General features: G+C 41.0%; 1 protein-coding gene across 1 annotated transcript in view; it reads right to left on the reverse strand.

Moving 5' to 3' along the window:
* MACROD2 (mono-ADP ribosylhydrolase 2) overlaps positions 1-27,684 on the reverse strand; it is a 2,987,523-nt gene that overhangs the window by 1,048,788 nt on the left and 1,911,051 nt on the right. Inside the window, exon 6 of the mRNA XM_073553810.1 lies at positions 23,595-23,716. Coding sequence (XP_073409911.1) covers positions 23,595-23,716 — 122 coding nt within the window. The remainder of the gene's footprint in view (positions 1-23,594; positions 23,717-27,684) is intronic.

A 27,684-nucleotide genomic window follows, 5' to 3' on the forward strand; every position in this document is an offset into this window, starting at 1 on the left:
AACAATTACTCAGTCGAATCAGTTCTAAACAAGCAGTGACACTATATAGATGGTTCCATTACATCAAAAGCCCATTAATGGAACTTCAGTCTAGAAACGATCCATAGGACGCCAGCTTCTGTAGCACATGTCCATGGTAATGTGATACATATACAATATTATCACTAAGATGGAATCATTGTATATGCATGGGAATATAAACTTATCGCTCATACTCATTCCATCACTGACACAGCCATGACATCTGCGTTGCCGAAAAAAAAAAAGTTATTTTTCATGCTGTTCACTGTTTAGTGTGTGATTAGTATGCAATCCGTTTAAAGAAAAATTTTCCTTTGGTCCCGATTCATCAAAATGATGGTCTTGATGAAAGGGCACGGTGGAGTGCGTGGCGCCGGATTCATTAAGAGGTACACACCTATTAGTGAATCAGGTGATGGGCGATGTGGATTGTGCCTCTGTGTGCACCTCGCCACCACTCTTACTCCAGTCGGGGAGCTGGAATGTAAGGTATGCCACCGATCATCATTAATTTAATTAGCAGGGGTCACAGCACCCTGTTACGTCCAGCTCACATTGTTGAAACTTAGCGAAAATGATGATAAAGAGTCAAAAGTTGAAAAACTTTTGTGCAACTCCATGTTGCACAAAAAAATATGTAACTTTTCAAAGCATTTTAAGCCAGTTTTCTGGCGTAATTGCTTTGATGAACCGGGGCCTAAATGTCATAGTGATATGTCAGAGGTCAGAGGGTGTCATCATGGAATTCTGGTGCCAAGATACTGACCAATCACTAAAATGAAGGGTATGTGTCCCTCAAGCTGTTACCAGCTTTCCTTATAAGCTGAAGATGGGTTCCTTGATCTCCATGATCCCCTTTTTAGCGAACACAGCGAAACAAGGTGAAAAGATCACAGCTTGAGGACTCAGTGCTCTTCTCAACCTTTTTCTCCTTTACTTTTTAATTATCAGTTGGGAATTAGTATAAAACTTATGGAAAGACATTCACTTTTGAAATACATCTTGTTCTTAAATGAAAACCCTCAAGAAGCAGGCTAGCTTTGAGTGTTATCAGATCTTCATTTAGTACTTTGAGTGCACAAGGGTGTACATTTGATAACAGACTGTCGCTCATTAGCACATATCCAATGCAGCCTGGCTCACTGACAATTACGGTATACAAATGGATAATGAGATGTTTATTGGGCTGTGATAATTCTCATAATAATGTAGTCTAAGGGGTAAGGTTTCTCCTTGTGGAGAGTGACATGCCAGCTCTGGCTAATAAGCCTCCATACCTTGACAAGCCAGAGCTGGCATGTCACTCTCCACAAGGAGAAACTTTACCCTTAGACCTCAGTCCAGAGCCTCTCACCTAGCCAAATCAGTTCTCATACTTTGCACTGACGAGTGCCAATAGCTCAAAACACCGTGTCTGCAAATTGAGATTCTGATTTGGCTTTTATCCTAAGTCATATTATAAGACTCGTTAAAGGGTTGATTGTGATTTGTAGGATCGCTACTATCAACAGGTGGCGCTAGAGAGTTCAAGTCCTCTTTTTCTCTGAAGAGGCAATTTGCACATAATAATGTAGTCATTTCAATAGGAATGAGTACATCATGGTGATAGGAAATGCATTATAACTGTCAGATAGGCTCAGTTATCATCCAAAGACTTGACTTGCTTATTACTGGTATTTGTACAATATACATATACACATGACTTTTATATACAGTATCTTCTGTTGCTTTTTTTTTCTTCTTTTTTTAAGAGGTTGAGTAGGGAAGCCAACTTCTGACTATATGCTCTATCAGAACATAAGGACGTATAAACAAAAAAGGAGCAGCTGCAGCATATAAGTGCGTTACATGAAGGGCCATTCATTTGCATGCCTCAGCATGGGAAAATTTCTAGAGTAGACATGACGTCCCCTTCTTAATTGGGTATTAAAAAGCTGTGGCTTACAGAATCATAGATTAAAGGGAGCCTAACTGATATATGGTGCTCGATCCACAGGCTGTAAGTAACAGACACTGGCTCTATGATCTCAGCAATGAATGTTTGATTTTACGTGTACAAAGTGAGAGACCGGTCACTCCAGGGTAGCGGGCAGATGGAAACCAATGGGGAATCATGCGAGAATAGGAGTAACGATGTGGAGAAGATGGAGAACTTTATTTCTCCATCTTCTCCATTGTCTCTGTGAGTGAGCATTGGACTGCACCCAGATGACATCCAAGTGCAGTCTGAGGTTTTACACGCAGTCAAAGACATGTATGGATGCGCGTGATCCAAATATAAAAGCTACACGCAGCAGGCTGCGATTGTTTTCTCATGCCAAATCGGCACATAATAATAATTGCATACCTGCACTGCCTCATAGTATAACATTGGTCCAAGCGTATACATTAAAACATCGCATAGCACTCGGCTGTGTTATAGTGAGCGAGGCCTTAGGACTAGTTACAGAGGTATCAGCATGTTTGCAAAACTGCAGTATGACAAAAGCAGAGAGAGGGGCATATAACATGGAGAATACATAGATATGGCAATCTTTAAAATGACAAGGGTGGCACTCAATGTCAGAGTCATATTGAGGTTAGGTTGGGCAGTTGGCTTTGGACAATCAGTGCACAAGCTTTTGTGGTGCAGCGATCATTTATTTACACGTCGCTATTTCTGTAGGGATACCAAAGTGTTATGCAGCCCCCCTCCAACGCCACAGAGGAAAACACAGTGCGTCAGTTCTGCCAGCAGTGCTAAAATACTTCTTTAATGTACATTATGCATGCCATGGTTGACCATGCTTAATACCCAATGTATTGGCAATATCCTCCTATACCCTACGAAAATTCCTTATAAGACCAGGATCCGCTCCACTTTTGGAGATAACCTTTTTTCTCAGTTAAATACATGTAATTTTGGTAAAAAAAAATAGAATTGGATTGCACTAAAGGTTTTGAATTTTATGGCCTCTGTGTTGCATGGGCTTGGCTAAAGATTGGGTTAACTGAGAATCTGTCAGTGAGCTCAACCTGACGGTTAAACCTCTAACTCTTTCATCTGACTATTTTGAGCTCCTTTCAGCTTTTTGACCACCATGAACATCAAAGTTGAATGAGCAGGGAAACAAAGTGCCTATAATAACTAAACAGTGCAAAATTTTTAATGAAACCCAATTACAAAAGCCCCAAATACATACATTAAAAAATTAATAGATTGTCCCCAGATGTGGACCACCCTTTTAAATTCAAGAAGCATCTAGAACAGTGTTACGTGATATTATATGGACGGCTTTTTCGCAGTGTTGATGCAGCTCGCAATGGGATGGAGTACTTGATATTTAATGTACAAGCAATATTCTCATGATTCTTGGCTTACTAATGGTCATGATCTTGCATGGAAAATGAATCCAGTAATCCACTCTAATAACATACTTTCCTATGGAACCCTAATATAATGTGATTATATTCCGATACCGCTCTGAACACTAAAAGGATATCCGTGGCTTCTGCAGCACTACGGAGGTATTTTTAGGGCAATTACAATTTTACAATCACTTATGAATAAACATGAGATAAATTTAAGCAGAATACAGCAACTATATTGAATCCCCCCCCCCAAAAAAAAATTCATCAAAATGTCATAGAACTTTACTGACTTTAGACCTAAAAAATGTTATTGAATGGAACTGAGGCAGATACATAGTGAAGTGTCCAGGACAAGGAGGGCAACACATCGGCATGGGCCTATTTTACCCTATGATACCAGAGCCTGGTGTCCTGTAAGTCACCCTCCCACATATGTAACTTTAGACGATGCAGGGGTTGCAGCCACACCGGGGCCCTGAAACTACGAGTGCCTATAAGGTACAATAATATTAAAAACATGTGCCAGTTGGGGGCCTTGTTGGAGATCCTGCACTGGAGTGCATGAGTTTTCGGTTACGCCACTGCCCATACCCTATACCCGGCAGTGTGTACGATGCGGAGTCCTGTGACCAGCCTCTTCCCCATTGCTCGGCCCTCCCAATAGTCTCCTAATGCGCCAGGCAAAATAATTTAATGGCATATATTTTCTTCTTTCTTCCATATCATAGAGATGAGCATGTTCACACAGGTGCCCCACTTGCTGGTATCATGTCAGGAGTAATGTATATATAGCATGTGACCCAGTGGGTGGTGTACCTCTCTATGTAAGCGGGCCCTGAATGGTTACCCCCTACTGCCCACTACTAACTATGCCACTTATTCGGCATCATGTATCTGTTTGCCCTAATTTTATTCTGTTACGATTGTGAATCATAACGACGATGGGGTGTGCGTCCCAGGTGATCGTGGAATGTGGACCCACTGGACCACAGGGGGAACTTGGGCCTACTCGGTCTAGGGGAGGGTAGTGACCGGGGTCTGTGGCAGCTGAGCTTGCGGACAAGATGGCCATATGCAGGACTAAAAGACAAAACACACCAAAACACCGGGTTCCGGATTATGCACATCACGAGGGAAATCCATCTCAAGTTGACAGGCGAAGCAAGAGGTCATCACGGGTTGACGCAGTCCAGGGTCGTCTGGCACGGGCATACTAGGATGGCCTCTCTCAGGCCTCAGGCATAGCACAGGCACAGCAGAACATCAGACACCAACCTCAGACTAGCTTCAGACGATGGCAAGAGTTCATCACGGGTTGACGCAGTCCAGAGTTATCTGGCACGAGCAAGCTAGGATGGCCTCTCTCTCAGGCCTCGGGTGTAGCACAGGCTCAGCAGGAGAACATCAGACACCAACCTCAGGCAGACTTCAGATAATGGCTAGGGTCATCACAGCTTGATGCAGTCCAGGGTTTTCTGGCACGGGCATACTAGGATGGCCTCTCTCTCAGGCCTAAGGCATAGCACAGGCACAGCAGGAGAACATCAGACACTGACCTCAGGCAGCCTTCAGACAATGGCAGAAGCCATCACGGGTAGACCCCAGGGAACCAGCAGGACATCAGAACATAAGCAAGACACGGATAGCACAGGTCTAGGAACGTTGGCATAACAGCACCGGGCATTGGCTGGTCAGGTCCAGGGCTCACTGGTGGGACCGTTATCGGGGAACAGAGCTGGAGACTCCCGGGAACCATGGACGAGGAATCCATCCATGAGCATGAGCGGGACCGACTCAAGAGCACAAATTGGACCATCAGGACCACGGACTGGACATCTGGACACAGGCTGGACATCGGAACACGGACCGGACATCTGAACATGGACAGACATCTGGACTCAGGCAGGACATCTGGACACAAATGAGACATCAGGACTCAGATAGGACATCAGGACTCTAGTCGGACATCAGGGCACAAGACGGACATCAGGTCTCAGGCAGGACATCTAGACATCAGGACTTCAGGGCACAAGGCGGACATGAGGTCTCAGGCAGGACATCTGTACATCAGGTCTCAGGTAAAACATCAGAACTCGGATCTCAGGTAGAACATCCAAAAACTGGAATCGGACTCCGGACATCTGGCAGTGATCAACAGGCTTCAGATATCAGGCCACGGACATCAGGCTCCGGACAAGAGGATGCAGTCACCAAGCTCTTGGCATCTGGCAGTGATAGGCAGGCTCCGGGCATCAGGAAGCGAAGGATAGGATCCAGACATCTAAGAGTGGACATCAGGCACAGGACATCTAGGAGCGGTTGTCAGAGACCGGACATCAGTCCGCGGTCTTCAGGCTCCAGACATCTGGCAGCGACCTAAATAGCAACTCAAGCTGTCTGGTGCAAGCACCGAATAAGAAGCTGAGCAGAGTAGCAGAACCTCAGAAGACACACCAGACTCCTCCTTCCAAGATGAACCCAGGTTAGAGCACAGAAAGTCAGTTAGCAAAGAGTCACAGTCACTGGGTACAGAGTTCAAGACACAGAAGGACTTCAGGAACATAGCACAGCAGGAATCAGGTCTAGGGCTTTAGGAACATAACACAGCAGGAATCAGGACTAGGACTTTGGTACCAACACATAAACAGGGCAAGTCCAGGAACTCAGACATCAGCTGTCCCAAAGCTGATAACAGACAGAACAGAAGCAGATCTGGGTACTCTGCCCCCAGAGCAGGCAGAAAACAGGCAGGCAGGCATAACAGGTGCTGAACACCAAACACACATAGCAAGACTTAGAAACTTAATGCAAAGCTCTGGCAATGCCCCACAGGGCAGGGGAACTTTATATAGGAGCTGCCTCACAGCGATAGGCTGGGAGCAGCAATTCAAGCACACACCTATTCCTGATAAAAGCAGGAAAGGTGTGGCCGCACGCACCCTAAGCACAGCCAGAAACAAATCAGCATAGCAAAGGATACCTGGCAGAGCGGCTGCAAGCCTGAAAACACATGGTAAGTCATGCACAACTGCAGAAGACCTTGCAACCCGTGGGTAGCTTCCACAGCGGAAGCCAGGGACCGCACACGTGGGTGGTCATGTAGCGCAGTGGAGACACTCACGCATGTATAGCTACGCAGCGGAGCTGGGAACTGAGCAGCATCCATACAGGTAACTGACAACAGCATTCCAGCTCATTATAGGGAAAGGAGTGAATGGTTAAAGCAGAGATATGCAGAGTAAAGCCGGGTAAACAGAGTACAAACACAGCGGTGTTACATATTAATTTCTTTTATTATGAATTAATAAAGAATTATTGCTGTTGATGATCTCTTACAATGGAGTAAATCTCATCTATAAGTAATGCCACTGGACTAAGGTGCAAACCGAGGAACAGCCACAGGTATATGCACAGCGCTGACTATGCAATTATTGAGGGGACAGTGTCTTTTCATTTTTCTGACTCTTGGGGATCCCAGGTGTCAGATCCACCCTGATAATACATTGAAAGTAGCAATATACCTCCAATAGAAGCAATTCACACAGCTTCTATGAAGTTGTGGGATGGGGGACCCAGTGTTGAATATCCACGCTTCTGCCCAATATTTGACATAATACCCATTCTGTGGCCTGGTCTTACCTTATGGCCAGCAGAACTGGTGAGTTTAGCTGACCAATAAGCTTAGAGAAGCTATGCTAATTGGCCAGCCTAGTCTTTCATGTTTCTGTAACCCTGCTATGCAAACAGCCTCTTTATTTCCCAGAGGAGCATTGCATTGCCTACAAGTCTCCTTACACTGGAATGTCACTCTCCACTAGGAAAAATGTTCCCCCTGTTACCTCACTGATGCACTTTGGCTCAGCCAATGAGGTAGGGCGTTCAATTCAGACCTTTGCTATAAAACCCTTTGATTTCTATCTATACTTTTAATTGAAGCTGTGTTTTGAAGCCCTGGAAAACCCATTTAACTTAATTATATCGCAATGCGAAGAAAACAATGTGATCCAGATGAGTAAGACGATCGGTTCAGCTCTATTTCATGTTTCATTGTGTGTAACCTGCAACTATAGGAGGTGGGATAGTTATATAGTTAAGGAATGGAGAGGCTTTATAGATTTGGTTTGTGCGTGTTTGATGACTTCAATGTCACACTATGATCAATGACATGAGTCTCAATGTCACTTGCCCTGTATGTGGTAAATGTCACTTCATTGGGGGCAGTGAGCATGAAACCAAATTAACCCCCTGTGAGAGCAATCCTGCATACGATTCCGGTTCGGAGAATGACACCAAATTTATCTTTTCTTTTGACTGATGATGTGATCATCCTATAACCGAATCCATTTACGCGGCTTCACGCACATTAAAAATACAGAATTCCGCATGTTTCCGTCATTACTCAGTAATAGGATTTTTTTTTTCAACTATTATTTGCAGGTTTCTTTATTTGGATAGAACAATAACAGAAAGACTTATGAAGTCTGAATAAAACCACGTACTAAAAAAGACATTCGCATGGGATACATATTATATATGGTACTAATTTTTTTATCTTAACTACCCTTGATGATCAAGGAAGAGACTACTAGATTTTTGGGGGTGGTTTCCAGAATTTTACAAAACTTATTAAAAAAATGGAGAGAATGACCTAAAATACAAAAGTAATTCTTCAATCCTATGTCACTCTAGTGCCCACAATGATCCCACAGTGATTACGTGTAATACATTATTCACATAATGGCTGCAGTCAATCATTTGCATCAAGGAAGATGATTGCAGTGATTGGCTGCAGTGCTCAGTTGAAGGATGGGAAAACATTGACGAAAATTTAAATAAACATTGTAGGGAACAGATGATAGGGTGACTTTCAATGGTGAAAGTTTAGCATAGAACACAAGTGGGGGATTCAGTATTTAAACAATGGTTATTTCTTGATTTTTTGACATTCTCTACACTTGGCCATGTTTAGAAAAAAAAATTGCAAGAAATCCTTTAATCCATTTTCTACCTTAAAGCAAACCTGATGCTGTGTAGTTCTCCATATTCATATATATAACCCTGCCCTCACCACTGATTGGCAGCTTTCTTCCTATGCACGATGTAGACAGAAAGCTGTCGATCAGTGGTGGCAGGGTTAGGCCATGTGAGCACACATTGCGGATTCTGCTGCGGATCCGCAGCATTTGGGCCCTGAGGATCAGCAGCAGTTTCTGCTGCGGTGTACAGTACCACTATAGTCAATGGAAAATGAAAAACGCTGTGCACATGCTGCGGATTTTTCCGCGCAGATTTGCTGCGGTTTTAAATCCACAGCATGTCAATTCATTGTGTGGAATCCTCAGCGGTTTTACACCTGCTCCATTGTCCAGGTATCAAACAGCAGGGGAAAGCCGCAGGCTAATGCGCAGGTCTTTTGACCTGTGAATTTACCTGCGGATTTTTCCAAATTTGCGCGGAAAAATCCGCAACACAATCCGCAAAGTGTGCACATGGCCTTACACTTTGTTATCTGAATGCTGAGCTACTGGATTGGCAGCAAATTAAAAATGTGAATTTATTAAAATGACTGCATACAAGCAAAACCTTATAAAGAGTTTACATAATTTTATAATCAATAAAAATTAGGTTTGAAATAAACACTTCATTATGTGTATTGTATGGCAACATATTCTGTGCGGTGACAGTATTTCTGTACTTTATAGATTCTTAATATTATACTGTTCTTTATAAAGGAGATTTCTCCTTTATCACCAATTTTATTATTTTACTTAACTAGCGCCATATTCCCCAGCACTTTACAGATAATTTCATCACTGTCCCCATAGGGAATTTAGAATGTGAGCCCCAATCAGTATGTCTGTGGAGCAGGCTCGGACTGGTTCACAGGAGAACAGGAGAATCCTCCGGTGGGCCCCTGTGCAAGAGTGGGTCATCACCCTGTTATTTGAGCAGTACTTGGCACAATACACTTGATTAAGGCAGCATCTTATTAATTTAATAACCAACAGTTTATTGCTATGGAAATTTGTGAATGAGGAATGCATTTAGTTGAAAAGTGGGGCCCTGGATTTGATGTTACTGGTGGGCCCTTGACAGCCCAGTCCAACACTGCTGTGGAGGATGGGAAGAAACCGGAGAAAACCCATGCATACAACATGGGAAGAACATACAAACTCCTTGCAGATGTTGTCCTTAGTGGGATGTAGACCCGCGACCCCAGCTCTGCCCCCACCTATATACAGGAAAAGTGATACATGTATGACCATTGAGGGTCTGAATTCGATGTCCACCTGTAAAGAAAACATGGTCCAATGTCCCCTGATTCAATAGAGGAAGAAGCCAAATTTTTGAAAGATTCCATCCGTCATAACCTTGATTACATTGGTTGGCAGCTTTGTGCCTATACACAGGCGAATATGGTGGTGGATAGGCTTGATTCACATTAGATTGTTGATGGATGCGGTCAAGATTGACAAGATCTGCTAATAATTTTCCAATATTGCACATTTGCCATAAATCCTTTTGTGGTTCATGATAAAGTTTTTGTCAATAACTTTTAGGTATCAGTGACTGATGCTTTGTCATTGCCAGGACATACATTTTCAGCAGAGAACTAACTCTTTCTGGGTTCACATACCGGCTACTATTTGACCAAACTGACTGCACCTTTAATCACAGACTATAATAGATGAAATAATGTGAACACAAATTCTCTTCATTCTAGAATTACTTAAGAAAATTCTTTTAAAAGGCTTCTATTTTAGTGTTTTCATAAACGAGTAGCCAGGGTTAGTTCACAAAGCTATGTACAGTGAAAAGTCCTTGAAAAGTCTCTCGCCAGAGGCAGAATCTGGCCTGACAGAGTGTAAGAATGAAAATACCTTCCCCAGTATTTCTTAACCCCTTCAAAGTCAAACCTTCATCTTAATGCATCATTGGAAAAGCCTTTTCTTGTTTATTTAGTCTAAAGACACATATGGGGTTTGATGAATTTAAAATCATTTATAAAATATTATTGTAACCAAAGGTGTATTGCTATAAACACTAAGAACAGTCTGCCCAATGCGTTTCACTCAGATGCAAACTTCATCAGGGATAAGAGGCCACTAGCCCGCAATGACAGCTTTGGTTACAATTAGAATTGAGCAAATTTGTTTGGAATCGATCGCCAAATCTGACTTTGCCATATTCGTGCCATATTGGTACACTATTCATGCCGAATTTATGTTTGATGATTGGTGCCGAATAGTGATGAGAGAGTATACTTGTTACTCGTGTTTCCCCGAGCATGCTCGGGTGATCGAGTATTTTGTAGTGCGCGGAGATTTAGTTTTTGCTGCCACAGCTGCATGATTTGTGGCTGCTAGACAGGCTGAATACATGACGGCATTCCTCACATGTATTCAGGCTGTCCAGCAGCTGCAAAGCATGCAGCTGTGTCGACAGAAACTAAATCTCAGACCACTACAAAATACTCGGAGATCACCCAAGCAACGAGTACACTCGCTCATCACTAGTTCCGAACATATTCGGTAACTTCTACTCCCATTGACTCCAATGACGTTCGGCAAATATTGCATAAACAAAATTCACCGCCGATCGTAATCGGAACCGAATTTTGAAAAATTCGCTCAACTCTTGTTACAATTTCAATCACAACTAAATAGATCATGAGGCAGTGTTTGTGTGAGTGGAGGAACTACAGTCGCTCACTTCTCTTTACTGCTCTGCCAGAGAATTAGCCAATATTGCTGTCAATTGCAATAATGTTAGTCTATCTTATTAATTAAATAAGCACTGAAATCTGGTTTATGTGGCAGCAGACATCTGTAGCCTCACAGTGTGTGCTACACAGTCAGGAGTATCAGGTGTCATGAATCAGAGCGCACAGTCACTTTACTGCAAGCTTGCGATTTGCATACATTCGGCCACATTCCGACTAGACGTGATTGGCTGCACACGTCTAGTGGGAATATGGCCGGAAGTAGGCAAAGCGCATGACTGTGGTCACGTGACTGCCCACATCCTCCACAGATACCGAGAATCCTTACAGCGTGTGGGGAGCACACTGTGAGGATTCAGAATTCTGCAGTCACAGAGTGACTATGACTACAGATTTCAAGCAAAAGACTGAACAACCCTTTTAACTGCTAATGGGTAGACTTCGTGACCGAAACACACATAGAGAGATCCTCTTCTAGTTACACCATATAGACCTACCAGTCAGTTGTACTTCAGATAATATAGTGAGGGTGAAGGTTTTGGAAGTATAGATAATAATACTGGAAGAAATCAGGTTATCACCTACTTGCTCATTGAGCTATATCATTTTTGAACATCTGGGTTACTGTTTTTAAGTGAACCATTTATTCACTGACACATTTTTCTATATTTACTGTATATTCATAATAAAAGTTACATTTTAATTGGTCTGGTAAATTATTTGACAGATTCTCAATTAAAGGGAACCTGACAACAGATACATGCTTCCCGATCCTCGGGTAGCCTATATCAGGCTCTGGTTGTTTGTTCTTAGCCAGGTATGTTTGACTGTAAAACACTGCTCGGTGTTTCTTCATCAATAATGGGTATACCTTATATTCATATCTCACTGTGTTGTGAATTTTTTTATTAAACAATAAATAAAAATATATCTCCATTATGCAAATCCAAAATGTCTATATACGATAGTGGGAATCACAGCCGAGAGTTTGGGTGGTCCAGTAATATAGACAATAGTCTTACGCCAGAACATTCATAAACATACATAAACCGTATGAATATTTGAACCCCTAAAATCAGTCTAAGCAACCATATAACATTAAAAATTTTTGCTAAAATAAATCTAATGAATTCCCATATATTAACTATACTATAATCAATATTTCATTATTACTTTAAACACTAAATGATATTCTTTCCATTTTATCTTCTGACATTTAAATTTATGCACGTCACTTAGATGATGTTTATAGCTAGGCTTTAAAAGGTAGCCGCTGATCATTAGAACAATGGGGTTAGGCTACTTAAATTGAGATTTGGTATATTTCAAAAAAATTAAACCAGCCCCTTATTTCTAGCTCACTAAACATTAAAAATTCTCTGTCTGGTCTCAATAACGTGTAAATCTTTACTTACCCTTCGAGTGCAATATAAAGGAGACCTACAGACCTTATAAGAGCATTTCGCAAACAGAATAAAAAGATGGAATTTCAGTATAAACAAAAAGCAATAAGTAACGACAACAGGAAAGTCAGCTATCTTTAGAAGTAGTAGACAGCTTTGCCTACTGGAATCAATTATTTACGACAAAGAATCACACATTCAAAAAGTATGACGTAGACTGGAGCTGAAGGATGAAAGACCTAGGAAAGATCCATGAATCTAATGATGTGTCTATAAGGTGACTCTACTTATTCCTTTCCTTTATTGAGAATCTTTTACATCTGTAAAGTGTTGATTCTTTTGAACTTTACTGAGGGTGAAGGTTTTGGGAGTATAGATAATAATAAGCCAATAAATCCCCAAGATTACTGCAGCCTCCAAGTAGTTAGACAAAGAAGTGTGTCACCTCATGAAAGGACAATATATTGGAATATATTGTACCAGAGTTGATTTGATATCATGTTGTACATTGATGGAGAATCCTTAGAATAGGTCATTAGTGTCAAATTGGTTGAGGTTCAACTACCTGCATATCCCTATGGATCTGCGGATTGAAGGGAATGGCGCAGCAGAAATGGCAGAACTCTGTATAAAAGCTCCACTCCTGCTCATGACCGAGTGTTCAGCTTTGAGCCATCACAGCCGACTCTCCTATATAAAGGACCAATCTCAGGGCCGAGGACTCAATTACTCTATGAGAAAACTGCCGACTGACATGTTGACCGGCAGCTTATCTAGGGTAGAACAATGTGATCAGCAGCCCAAAATCAGACAAGCCCGCTCAACATTTCCCCTGATCATCAGTTAGCTGATGCCACCATAAACATTAGATTATCGACCCAACACGTTAATATAGACAGGCTTGGCAGACATTACTCTAATGTGTACCACAAATGGTACTGCAAGCAATCTCCCTTACAAATCAATGAAAGGCAATGACACCACTCAGGACCACTAAAGATGTACCCAACTGTAATACCTCTGGTGCTCTACATGCATTTTAATTTGCTGATCAGTAGTGGTCAAGGAAGTCAAAGCTCCACAGATCCATAGTCTAGATCGTCAATATTACAGGGGGTTGTCTCATGTCATCAAATTGGTAAATTGAAAAGTTGCTTGTTGATACCAGTTATTAAAAGTCCTCTGAGTTCTCAAGAACGGACGGATTTTTAATCATTGATGAATATGGTTTGACCAAATGTTTCAGTTGCTTTTTGGCATCAGGACATTGGCTCATAATGGCTCGAATTCCAAAAATGGGACTGTCTAGAGACGAATGTCTCTAGCTTGGTTACAACCTAAAATAATTTTGAAGACTCTTTTGGGGGACAGTCATTGATTTATAAGGAATTTGGTTCCTTTTGATGAATCACTGTGTATTTGGAAATTATTGTGGGAAGTCTTACTGTTTTCAAGCATTAAACAATGTATTCGCTATATCTAACGATGTTCAAAAAATTAAAATAATGCTACTGAATATTCCACTTCTGAAATCCTTTTCGCACAGTTGAAATATTTTTTTCAATGTTTATATTCTTTAATATATTCATCCCTAATAAATTATTTTATGTCGAATGTTAATATTACATAGGATTAGATTATTCTGAAAATCCTATAAAGCCTCCGGGCATTATTAATCTATAGAATAAATCTGTTTGATTCAGAGTTTCTGTAAAGCTTCTCAAAGCATGAAGGCTGTAACAATATGCAGAGCATATGCTAGATGTGTCTTGTGAATCGCCACAACTGTTCCCAACCTCTGCAACATTGATATGAGAAATAATAAAAGAAACATGCCATTTACACGAGGAACTCAACTCCTGTTCACATAAGGAAAAAATGTTATTCCCGACTTGTATCAATTCAACTTATACTTTTTGTAAAATAGTGTAATATTCTTGCAGTAAACATCTCATAGATAAAGTCCTGTATGTCATTTACAAATATAGAACTGTGCCCACCATCTAACAGGTAATGAATGATGTCTTATTCCGCTGTATGCAATGACATCTCTCTTACAAATTGTAACAATTGTGTCTATGGTGATCATCCTTAATCCCGTTTCATTTCACTCTGAGAAAACTGCAGTCAAACTAAAACCATTACCAAAAAGTTGTCATTTTTTTTCCCTATTGATTTTATTTGAACTTTATAGGGGTATCCAAGACTTCACAAAAGAACAAAAAATGTTTCTAAGCACTAACAGGCAGGTAATTGCAACTTACTTGCCTGTAGTGCATGGCGCCGTTTTTCCCTGACACAGACTGTCACAGACCGCTCCTGCCAGGCATTCAGCTGCCACTCTTGACGTGACAGGGCAAGATTCCCAAGACCATTCTGGTTGCATACCCTTTTCAATACTGCCCTAGACAAACGACTGTTCTGTCTACCCACCAACCCACCTCCAAATTAGAAACTCTTTAATCATAATATCTTTTTTAATCTTCAAATACAGTAGCATTTTATCTTTTGAATATTTATGCCAAAATTGCTTAAAAGTAAAGCTTTATTGTAAAGTGCGAACCGTTGTGACATTTGAAAGCCGGACAACGCTTTTCTCAACCAAGGCAACACTCCAGTTACCATAACTAGCCACATATCTTAACACTATGGCCAAGGTATAGTAGTTTGTTGGAGTCTCATGGCCCCGCACATAGGGTACATGCCTTGCCAGCCCCTTAACCCATGAAGCAGGGACCAAAAAATAGTTGTGTCCAATTTTATACCAAAATAACCTTGATCCAGTTTCAACCCGCAGACTTCATACATATTTCATAGGCTTTTGTTGCCCTGTATTACTAGATGAAGACTTTGAGTTTCCATGGAAGTGAAAATTTCTCAGCTGTGTTATTAGGTCATGTATAAAATTAAATATGGTGACAACTAAGTATGCCATTAGCATTTATTTGGATTTAATGGATATACAGATCAGTCAAAAAAGATCCTGAGCAAAGCCAGAATACTGTGTGCGTCTGCTCATGGAGAATATAAATGTCACGCCTGGCCGGGGAAGAACTCTTATCTATACGTGTCATGTTTCAGTGCGTTACACTGCTATGAATTAAATTTTTTTCTGTAAATGTACAGTGACAGCTTATAAAATACATGAGAAGATAACAAGGCGTTGTTCATGTTTGCAAAAAAAATGATGACAATAGGAAAATGGACACTGCAGAAAAATAGCAAGACAGCTTTCCTATTAGTATGTAAGGAGAGCGAACCTCGGGACTGAGGAAAACAGGGACAGACACGGACTTCAAAGTAGCCAGAGGTCTGCCAAAAGATATTCAATGTGTGTAGATGACTAGGCTTTCTTTGGCCAGGTTCACATGACCATATAAAAAATCATCAAGAAAACTCGGACGATTTTTTTTCTCACTTGTCATTCGTGCACAATCCAATTTTTTTTACAGCAGCATTTATTAATTTACAAGACCATTTATAGTTTCTTATGTTGCAAAATTGCAATACATCAGTAAAAAAACAAGCTATACCGTGGCTCTGTATGGTATCTCATATTTTTTCAGAGCACCCATAGACCCATACAATAGGCGATTCTTCTGACACACAGTACAAATTAGTGTATGATGTGACTTTTTTTCACAAACATTCAATCCGTGAAAAAAATTCTCTCATCAGCACTGCCCCATTGAAAAAATGATCAGCACTGCCTTTAGTCTACCTGTATTTGGACAAATCACATATATCCGAAGGAAATGAGAGGAGCAGCAGAACAGAGAGTGAAGCCAGCGCTGATTGGCCGCAGGGATGCCATGACATAATAATGTCACGCGATCCCAGGGAGAGCCAGTGCTGACACTGCTGGAACAACGCCAGCACCAGAGGCAAGTATAGGCATTATTTTACAAGAGGGAAACATAGGGATTGCGAAGGGGTTGTCTGAGTAGTGGAAAACCCCTTTAAGTTAATGTTTACGTTAAAGGTCCCGTGCACTGATACAAAGTCTTTCATTGAGCTTACAAACTAATTTTTTTCAGTTATAATACTGGAGGCTATTTATCTGGTCGAGGAACCTATGAGCCCCAGAACAACGGTGCAACTATTACCCCCTATAGCCTGCCCATAGTAATATTTTTTACTTCTAACTATATACATTATGAACAATATTCACACAATGAAGGAAACATTAAGCATATTTATTGTTATAGCCATTTGTTCAAACTACATTGGAAATAATACTTTCTGATAGGCTATACGATCACCCTATGAGTGAATATTTTGCGCGTTCAACGTGTCCTCACCGGCTTGTTCACACAGGCTGGTAATTGGGAAGGAGCGTTCGCTCATTCGCCAATTTCCACTCATTCAGTTCTGCCATTACTGTTGAATAATCCTTTGACCCAACTCATTAGGAGACTCGTTCAGTTATCTTACCTGCCATGTCATCCCTTTAATCCTGTGTAGTCACCATAATGTTTTCTCAGAAAATAATTATTATGGAAGAACATAGTGCGATGGATACAAATCTCTAGCAAACTTTGCTAATAATAAAATGAATTGCCTTTGAACTCTTATCTATTTTTTTTTATTTCCTATACTATTATATTGCTCTACATCATATTCGCTACCTTGGCTTGAGATGATCCTGCGTTGAGTGAATTTCTTTACATTTTCACCATTAGAACTCTGTTATCAGCGGTTTGTTATTATATTGTTTGCTATTTCTTAGGATATATCATTATTGGGATTTTTTTTCTAATAATAATTAGTATATAATATGGAAATAAAGTAAAAACGCTCAAAAATAATTAACTATGGATACACAGGAAAAATGATAGACTGGACTTCACCAAGACAAATGCTCAACCCACTACTGATAGATCTTCCAGACTAAGCAGTGAGGGCCATTCAATGACATGTCAAATGGCTACAGCTAAAAAAGCCAGGCGTAACCTCACGGTGTCCAGGGTCAGCTGCCACGTTTAGTTGATCTAAAGTCTCTAGTTTTCCCTCTAGGAACAAAAAGATCATTACATCACCAGGGCAAAATTCTGTCAGGTTTACAAGTTGTTCCCATTTTCAAATTCATTTTTGCAACTTGATGCTGGTGGCCTGATATTTACCTCGGAACGACCCCAATAAATGGTAGTAAACCTGCAGACATGAATAGGGTCAGAGGCAGGCCTGACTGTTACTATATACTGTTCACATTAAAGCTTAGAGTTCATAGGGGGAGATAGAGGTCAAGTGAAAGTAATAACGTCCCCTTTGGCCATACATATGGCTGACAACATCTGGCTATTTGACCTCAACCCTATGACACAATTTTTTGAAATGCCCTATAATGATTCTCTCAATGGGAGATGTTATGGTTGGTTTCATCCCGTAGATTATGTGCACACAAAGTTTTATTCACAAAGGCGAACACAAAGTTTTTCAAGAGGACGATGCTTCAGAAAATGCTGCTTTTCTTAGGTGAGTTCTAGTCCTTTTCTTCGAAGAGACCATTTGCTTTTTTTAAGCTTTCACAATGTTTTGGGCATCTTTATGGGCGCTTTCCCAGAATTTTCTTACCTCCATTCAATAATGAAGAAACAGTTAGGGTATGTGCACACGGTGCGGATTCTGCTGCGGATCCGCAGCGTTTCTGCAGATGCGGGTCCGCAGCAGATTTAGGTGCGTTGTACAGTACCATTGTTTTCAATGGTAAACTGGAAAACGCTGTGCACATGCTGTGAATTTTTCCGCGCGGTTTTGCTGCGGTTTACAATCCGCAGCATGTAAATTGTTTTGTGCAGAACCGCTGCGGTTTCACGCCTTCTCCATTATGAGGTGTAAAACCGCAGGGCAAAACCGCAGGCAAAACCGCAGATAAACCGCAGGACTAAAGTCACTACGAAATCCGCAGAGCCAAAAAACTCCATGTGTACATAGCCTTAGTGGTTTATGATGCAAAAACAGTGGCAAAAAGCTTAAAAAGACACCACAGCATATTTTAAGACTTCCCATTGACTTGCATTGAAAAGTATAAAGGACCTTCAGAACAGAAAACCAGTGCGGAATGGTAGGCCCATTTCTTTTAATTGCTTGCCGTCTTTGGAAACCTGAAGCGGGTACCAAAGTCTGGACATATAAAAAGCAAGTGGATCTTAGGCCTGGTTCACACTTCAGTTTTTTGTGTCAGTTAAAATCCGCCAAAAAGGCAAAAAGCGGATCCGTTCCTAACTGATGTGAACGGATGCCACCGGATCCGGTTTTTTGATGGATCCGCCGAATGAAGAATTTTAAAGGAACCGCTGCCCGGGAAGAGGAGAGAGAGAGAGAGAGAGAGAGAGAGAAAGAGAGCGAGAAAGAGAGCGAGAAAGAGAGCGAGAAAGAGAGAGAGAAAGAGAGAGAGAAAGAGAGAGAGAGAATTTTTTCTCTGTCCGCCAGAAAAGATTTCAGGGTTAAATTTCCTCCTGACTTCATTCCTCCGGGCATGCGCTGTATCAAAATGCGGATCCTGCACTACAAAAAAAGTTACATGGTCCGTCCAGGCATCTGGGCGGACACAAAAAAATTGACGGATCCGCAAAAAAACGGATCCAACGGATGGCCATCCGTCAAGATCCGCCGGTAATGCAAGTCAATGGGGAAAAAAACAGATCCGTCAAAAAAAATGGCGGATCCGTTTTTTTGCAAAAACGGCGGATTTTGACTGATGGTCAAAAATGGAAGTGTGAAACAGGCCTTACATAGAAATTACTATGATTTTCAGGTGGGTTTCGTAATGAACCTGCCTGGAAAAAAACATTGTGTGCACATAGGCATCTTTCACACATCAGTTTTTTACAATCAGTCGCAATCCGTCAAAGTTTCAAAAAACGGATCCTGCGCACATTGTGAAAAACTGATGCGCGGATCCATTTTTTTGACGGATCTGTCACAGCAGCTGTAGGGGTTAAATTAAAGGAATAGAAATTATTCCGGGCATGCTCAGTTTTAAAAAACAGAATCCGTCGCCGGATTCCGTGTTTTGACGGACAGCGACGGATCCTGCGCCCATAGGCTTCCATTATAGCCGACGACAGCTGGCACTGGATCAGTCACTGTCCGACTTTTCGACGAACACAAAAAACGTTACCTTGTCCATAATCTCTGGCCGAAGGACAAAGAATTTCCGACAGATCCGTCGAACGGATGAAACGTGCGGCCATCCATCGCTAATACAAGTCTGAGAAAAAAAACGGATCCAGCGGCACCAGTTGCTGGATCAGTTTTTTTAAAAAAAGACGGATTGTGACTGACGGCAAAAAACTGGTGTGGAAGAGGCCATAGCTATACATAAAATTTTGGGGTAGTTTAAAAGGCACACAAAAAGGCATTTGTGGTAAGTCACCACAGGGTTATATTTCTAGGTGGCTGAAATGGTTAGATTCCCGATGCATGAATTCCATCCAACTACTTGTTTCCTTACTCTCTTCTGAAAGAGCCAATTATTCTGAAATTACTCCATCTCTAGATATATTTTTAACTGTATGTACAAGATAAATGGTCACAATACAATATAATATTTTTATCATAACACGTTTTTCCTCTTTTATGTCACTACGCCCCTATCGTTGACTGAGAATATTGGGTCCACATAATAGAGGAGGGCACTGTACACAATAAACCATTTAAACTCACAGGCACAGACTCTAATAAGAAGTGCAGCAAATACCAGATATTATACATGAGAACATTTCATTATGCGGCGCAAACAAGGTTCGAAAGCAGTTTCCTTTGTCATGCCGCCATAAGAACCTGTAGTTTTCCCTTCCGCAAAAAAGCTTCTTATTTTTACATTCTAAATGTGCTATTGTGTGCACGATCTTAATGGTATAAGAAAAAAAAAATAAAGCGAGAAAACAGGTAGGGAAACAAGCAGGAAATTGTGGTTTCTTTCTTTATCCATTGAATGAAATATCGAGTTTGTGCTGTTACTCGCAGGAAGGTTCCTTTTAAAACAGAGCCTATTGATTGTTGTGAACTGCAGACAAAAAGCAAGTCATTAAAGGCAAACAGCATTTAAGAATTTCAGGTTGGGATTCATTACCATGGCAACGCTGTGAACGGTCTCAGAACAGAATAATCACTTAACCATTTCACAGGGAAAACCCTCATAATGATCCAAGGATCCGGGACAGACACAAAACTAGAAATAGTACAGACACTCTCAAGACTCTCCGTTCTTAGTTTCAGGTACATTAGCTGTTTCATTGTAGCATAGATCTATTTTCACCAGCAATAGTGAACTGCCCATTATATACTGTATATCGGGTCACATGACCGTTTCTCTCTCATTCGCGAGAATCGGACCAATTATGCTACTCACACTTTGATCAACTCTGATCGGAGATTGATCATAGCGTGATATGATTTTTTCGCATGTGGAGAATAAGAATAAAAAAATTCTCCTGGTCTATTCAGTCAGTTTGTGAAAATCAGTCTGATAAATACTACTGTGTAGGCGCAGTAGCATCTATTGCATTCCGAATTATGCTACGGTGCATGCGTGGCCGGAGCCATTTAGAGGAAGCATTTTTTTTTCTAAAAAAAATTATATGACTAAATAAAATAAAAATATGGATATTATAGATGTGATCATGCTAGAATGCAGGGGCACATTGTTCAGCTACATGCAAACTATTGATTACCTGGATTCACAAATTTACCTATGCTTCTATATAATAAACTTGGTAGTTTGTTAAATGAATGAGTACATGTTGACTTTGTACATTATGAATCGAGTGTTTGGCGCCCAGAACTACTCATCTATGGGGGACCATTGGGAGATTCATCCGTTTTCTTATTTGCCAGTCTGAGTCTTGTTTCCCTGGTAGTTACACCCATATGCTTGACTTTCAAAATGAGGGAAATTTAGCTAATGTAAATAAATTCTTCGCCGCGTAATCAGTTCATCCTAGATAGTAATTTTTATGTAAGTCACAGATTGAACATACGTTTAATGAATGCATGGCCAACGATCGGGAGAAGCTCTATTTCCAGCGCTAAGTAATCTAACAAGAGAAGATACTGTCTCCTACTGCTGTGCATCCACCCAACAGATCCTCCTTCTGTCCGTTCCTGTGTCTTCATCTCTCCAGCTGTTAATGACTTTCTGTAATGGTGGCCACTACGTTTATACAAAAATGTGTATTGGCTCTCAAAAGTAATGCTACATTATTATAATCAGGAATACAGGAGGAAAAAGGAGCTACTAGGTATAAATATAATAATGTGTATTATTTTATTAAACAAATAATCAAGACATACAAAAATGTCATTGCATACGATTTAGAACATTAGACTGCAGCAGGAAAAAATCGAGGTGCGTCACAGGAGGAACCATGGTGCCCAGATGGTCCTAATATCACATAGGTATAAAGTTAAAGGCAAATAAATACGCCATCACTAACAAGGGAGAGCTCAGAAATGACGGGCCCAATTGTGAGTCAAGAGCAGAAGATTGATGGGATTACTAGCAAGTGCATATAGTTCAACATACACAATAAAAGACTGGCAAAATCTGACAACTCACCAATAAAGTAAAGGGCACCAGATAAAGACCCCCGGACTGGGTATTAAAGCCCCAACGCATGTTTCGCGTGCACTAGGCACCGCTTTCTCAAGGGAAGTATCTGCGACGTATGCAGAAGGACCTTAAAAGCCCATGTGACATGATGAGCTGATCACTGCCAGGCCAATAGTGGTGCTTAGGTCGGCGCATGCGTACTGTGCGCCACAGAAGCCGGCAGAAGCAGGAAGATGTCAGTGATGACAGTAAGCGCGCAGAGGAAAGGGAACTCCTAATGAGCGCACTAGGGACATGTGAGACGCCCCCTGCATCTCCGAGGAGTCACCAATGCAGCGATAAAAGTATCCATAGCAGCAGTATCCACAAGGGTTTACACCATAGAAGTACTTCTGTGGCGCGCAGTACGCATGCGCCGACCTAAGCACCGCTATTGGCCTGGTGGTGATCAGCTGATCATGTCACATGGGCTTTTAAGGTCCTTCTGCATACGTCGCAGATACTCCCCTTGAGAAAGCGGTGCCTAGTGCACGCGAAACGTGCATTGGGGCTTTAATACCCAGTCCGGGGGTCTTTATCTGGTGCCCTTTACTTTATTGGTGAGTTCTCAGAGTTTTCCCGGTCTTTAATTGTGTATGTTGAACTATATGCACTTTCTAGTAATCCCATCAATCTTCTGCTCTTGACTCACAACTGGGCCCGTCATTTCTGAGCTCTCTCTTCTTAGTGATGGCGTATTTATTTGCCTTTAACTTTATACCTATGTGATATTAGGACCATCTGGGCACCATGGTTCCTCCTGTGACGCTCCTCGTTTTTTTCCTGCTGCAGTCTAATGTTCTAAATTGTATGCAATGACATTTTTGTATGTCTTGATTATTTGTTTAATAAAATAATACGCATTAGTATATTTATACCTAGTAGCTCCTTTTTCCTCCTGTACTCATGACTTATTTGAGCGGGTATTGCTTTTCTCTGTTGAGGGAATTTTGGCATTTTGCCAATTGGCATTCTTTTTGCCACCAGGGTTTTTCATATCTATTATTATAATCAGGTAAAGCTTCACCTGCAGCCTAGGAGAAGACATGGAGGACATCCAACTTAACAAAACTTTAAGAGCCACCTAGAGCTCCATAAGATTTGACGAAAACTTTTCAACTTGGGAGCTGACTGGAAAACCTGAAATACACCCAATCAAGTGGTTGGATAAATGTTCTCTCCATTTTTATATTTCACTGGTCAGAGTCAGACTATGGATGGCAAGGCAACAAAGAATAGGCCACCACAATGATCATTAGGGTTAAAAACCATATTTAACATAAGTTCTTGACTTACTTTTTACTGATAAGCTGCTAAAGATGGTGGACAATCGATATGCCCCCATAACGGAAAAACTTGGTTAAGATGGTTGCCCACTTACCACAAGTAGTAATCTTATCTACTTGTAATAACCCTGGGTATACTGGGAACAAACAGTGTGCATATTGATCAAATCTGATAACAAGAGCTAACAAACTAGTAAAATCAGGTGTGAACTTACTATTGATCTGATGTTGTTCTCTTTGACCAGTGCGAGAGACGACTCATAGCATTTTGCAAGGTTCTCTTTGTGGAAGTCACTTAATTGTCCTCTTGCTATAGGCCCAACAGTGTGAATAACATCTGGGGAAAAAAGGCAGATAAGATTAATTACATGCAAACACTAGTGTTTCTTTTTATCACAAAGATTTCTGCTTGTTGTCAATGACCAATTCTGTTGACAATATTTGGTACTTGACCATTCATCAGTCTGCGTTATACTGTTTGACCCAAATACAAATAGCATAAATCCTCCCTGCCCAGAATGCAGGATAAGAGCACTGATCTTTAGCAGCTGGTGTATTAGTAAGTTGCAGTGTCTTATTACTATTTTCATAATATATATATACACACACACACACACACTCCTCACAAAAATAAAAGGGAACACTAAAATACTGCATCCTAGATATCAGTAAATGAAATATTCCAGTTGCAAGTCTTTATTCATTACATAATGGAATGTGTTGAGAACAATAAAACATACAAATGATCAACGTATATCAAACTTAATATCCCTTGGAGATATCAATTTGGAATGATACTCAAAATCAAAGTAGACAATCAAATTTCAGACTGATCCAACTTCAGTGAAAATGCCTCAAGACAAGGAAATGATGCTCAGTAGCGTGTTTGGCCTCCATGTGCCTGTATGACCTCCCTACAATGCCTGCACATGGTACTGATGAGGTGGCGGATGTTCTCCTGAGGGATCTCCTCCCGGACCTGGACTAAAGCATCCACCATCTCCTGGACAGTCTGTGGTGCAATGTGAGGTTGGTGGATGGAGCGAGACATGATATCCCAGATATGCTCAATCCGATTCCGGTCTGGGGAATGGGCGGGCCAGTCCATAGCTTCAATGCCTTCATCTTGCAGGAACTGCTGACACACTCCAGCCACATTAGGTCTGGCATTGTCCTGCATTAGGAAGAACTCAGGGCCAACCCAGGTCTCAAAAGGGGTCTGAGGATCTCATCTCGGTACCTAATAGCAGTCAGGCTACCTCTGGCGAGCACATGGAGGGCTGTGCGGCCCTCCAAAGAAATGCCATCCCATATCATTACTGACCCAATGCCAAACCGGTCATGCTGAAGGATGTTGCAGACAGCAGATCACTCTCCATGGCGTTTCCAGACTCTGTCACGTCTGTCACATGTGCTCAGTGTGAACCTGCTTTCATCTGTGAAGAGCACAGGGCGCCAGTGGCAAATTTGCCAATCCTGGTGTTCTGTGGCAAATGCAAAGTGTCCTGCACTGTGTTGGGCTGTGAGCACAACCCCCATCTGTAGACGTCGGGCCCTCAGACCATCCTCATGGAGTTGGTTTCTAATGGTTTGTGCAGATACATGCACAATTGTGGCCTGCTGGAGGTCATTTTGCAGGGCTCTGGCAGTGCTCCTCCTGTTCCTCCTTGCACAAAGGCAGAGGTACGGTCCTGCTGCTGGGTTGTTGCCCTCCTACAGCCCCTCCACATCTCCTGGTGTATGGGCCTGTCTCCTGGTAGCGCCTCCAGCCTCTGGACACTACGCTGACACAGCAAACCTTCTTGCCACAGCTCACATTGATGTGCCATCCTGGATGAGCTGCACTATCTGAGCCACCTATGTGGAATGTAGAGTCCGTCTCATGCTACCACGAGTGTGAAAGCACAACCAACATTCAAAAGTGACTAAAACATCAGCCAGAAAGCATTGGTATTGAGATGTGGTCTGTGGTCCCCACCTGCAGAACCACTCCTTTATTAAGTGTGTCTTGATAATTGCCAATAATTTCCATCTGTTGTCTATTCCATTTGCACAACAGCATGTTAAATTAATTGTCAATCAGTGTTGCTTCCTAAGTAGATAATTTGATTTCACAGATGTTTGATTAACTTGGAGTTATAGTCTGTTGTTTAAGTGTTCTCTTTATTTTTTTGACCAGTGTGTGTATGTGTATATATATATATATATATATATATATATATATATTATTGAATAATTGTATAAAAAAGTCATTTTATTAAGTGAATCCCTGTCCCTATGCCATATTAGATCATATAGGTGTAAAAAAAGTGGTACTCTACTTAGAACCACCTCAATTCTAAAGAATGGAGAGTCACCAAGTTGGAACGGTTGATTCTCTGGGGAGTCTGACTTGGCAATCACCTAATAATGACTCCACTGCAGGTGAAATGAGGTATTGCAGGAAACTGGCGATAATCAACAGATTTCCAATGTTCCAAGTACAATAAAACAATTTGAATAATGGCCATAAATCATGATGTGGAGGAACAGATCTAGTTTTAAAGGGTATCTGCCAGCACGATTTCACACTCCAAACTATTTATATGGGCATTATACATTATATTTAGCACTTTCAAAATCAATTGATATGCAAATGACGCTGAAAAACTATTTGTAGATCTGAAACCTCTACCACTCCAGCTCTATTCCCTGCTTGGCACCTTATCCTGTTTGATTGATGACTCCTTTGCCTGAAGTCACTCAGCATAGAGACCACCAGTCAAGCTGGAGGAGATCGCACTGGGTGGGGAATAGAGTTGGAGTGACAGAGGCTTTAGATCTACAAATAGATCTTCAGCCTCATTTGCATATCAAATCAAATGTTAATTTCTCAGTAATGGAGGAACAGACTGGCCATGTAAAGGTATTGCTGGACTTGTCTTTGAAACAGCTACATTTGCATAAAAAAAGTTTGGGAGGTGAACGCCTACTGGCAGAATCCCTTTAAATTGGTTGATACCCTTTGAAATGTCTTATTTTTTTATAATGTACCATACAACCATACAGTGTCCAAAAACCATTACCTATATACAACTGCCTAAATAATATCATCCCATCAGTAAACTAGGGAATGTAGCTGCACGCTGGGCACACATTTTGGCACCAAATGAAGGACCGGCGGTGAAAGCTCTGCATGTCCTAAAGAGGTCATTGCCACTGACAAGTGTTGCAATTACTAAAGCCATCTCCTTTAGCATCGATTTTGTTAGTTGCTTTGAGGAAGGTCTAAGTTTAAAATAATGATATACGGTATGTATAATTTTTTTCCATAAAAATACATTTTACCTTTATAACCAGTCCAAACACAGAAGCAGAAATAGAAAAAAATAATCACAACTCCAGCATCTTATTTGCCTATGTATAATCTTAAAGGTGAGAGGCTGCCAGCGTTATTTCTAGCTTGTTGGAGAGAAACACATTTGATTTCAAGATGCTAAGCACGGCTTTATAGATTTACAGATCTTGAAATATCTCTTACACATTTTGTTGTTAATTTCTTGTCTGTGCTATTACAAAGAAAGTTAAAATGAGAAGCAGAAACATTAACACACACCATTAGTTACAGGGAACTATACTCTGCTATAATCCTGATCAGCCATAACATTAAAACCCACTGTCACACCAAGTGAATAACGCTGATTATATTGTTACAATGCCACACATCAGGGGCTGGGATATATCAGGCAGCAAGTGAATAGTCTTGAAAGCTGATGTGTTAAAAAAAAAAAAAAAACTGCGTGAACCTTTTTTCTTCCACTAGGATTTTGGTGCAGATTGATTTCAATGGGAGATTATTGTACTTGTTGCTTTCACTACATACTAAAAATATCACTCAGGAAAAAACTGCATCAAGTCAATTCTGTAAGCATTTCGGTCTGAAAAATGCTTGAAATTTGGCCAATTAATTAAAAGCAGAAATAATAACACCAAGGACACAAAAACAGCATAAAACTATAAGCACATAAAAAGTTTTGCATTCCAAATATATATATACCGGGTGAGTCATAAAGGACGGACGTTTTTAAACTAATCATAAAATCGTTAAATATTTATTAAATATAAATGTATTCACAGATTTGGTTACGTATACTGTGTTGAAACCACACACTAGAGATGGGGATATGTTGCCGTCGTAACTCAGGAACAAAGAAGTTATTTATCATGGCGATATAACGTTGTGAGTTCACGGTAACAGTATTGCCATTATCGCCTTCGAAAAAGTACGGACCGATCACGCCATATTTGCCCATAGCGCACCACACC

Source organism: Dendrobates tinctorius, unplaced genomic scaffold (genome assembly GCF_039654945.1).
Source record: "Dendrobates tinctorius isolate UK_male_01 unplaced genomic scaffold, ASM3965494v1 ptg000203l, whole genome shotgun sequence".
Classification (NCBI taxonomy): Eukaryota; Metazoa; Chordata; class Amphibia; order Anura; family Dendrobatidae; genus Dendrobates; species Dendrobates tinctorius.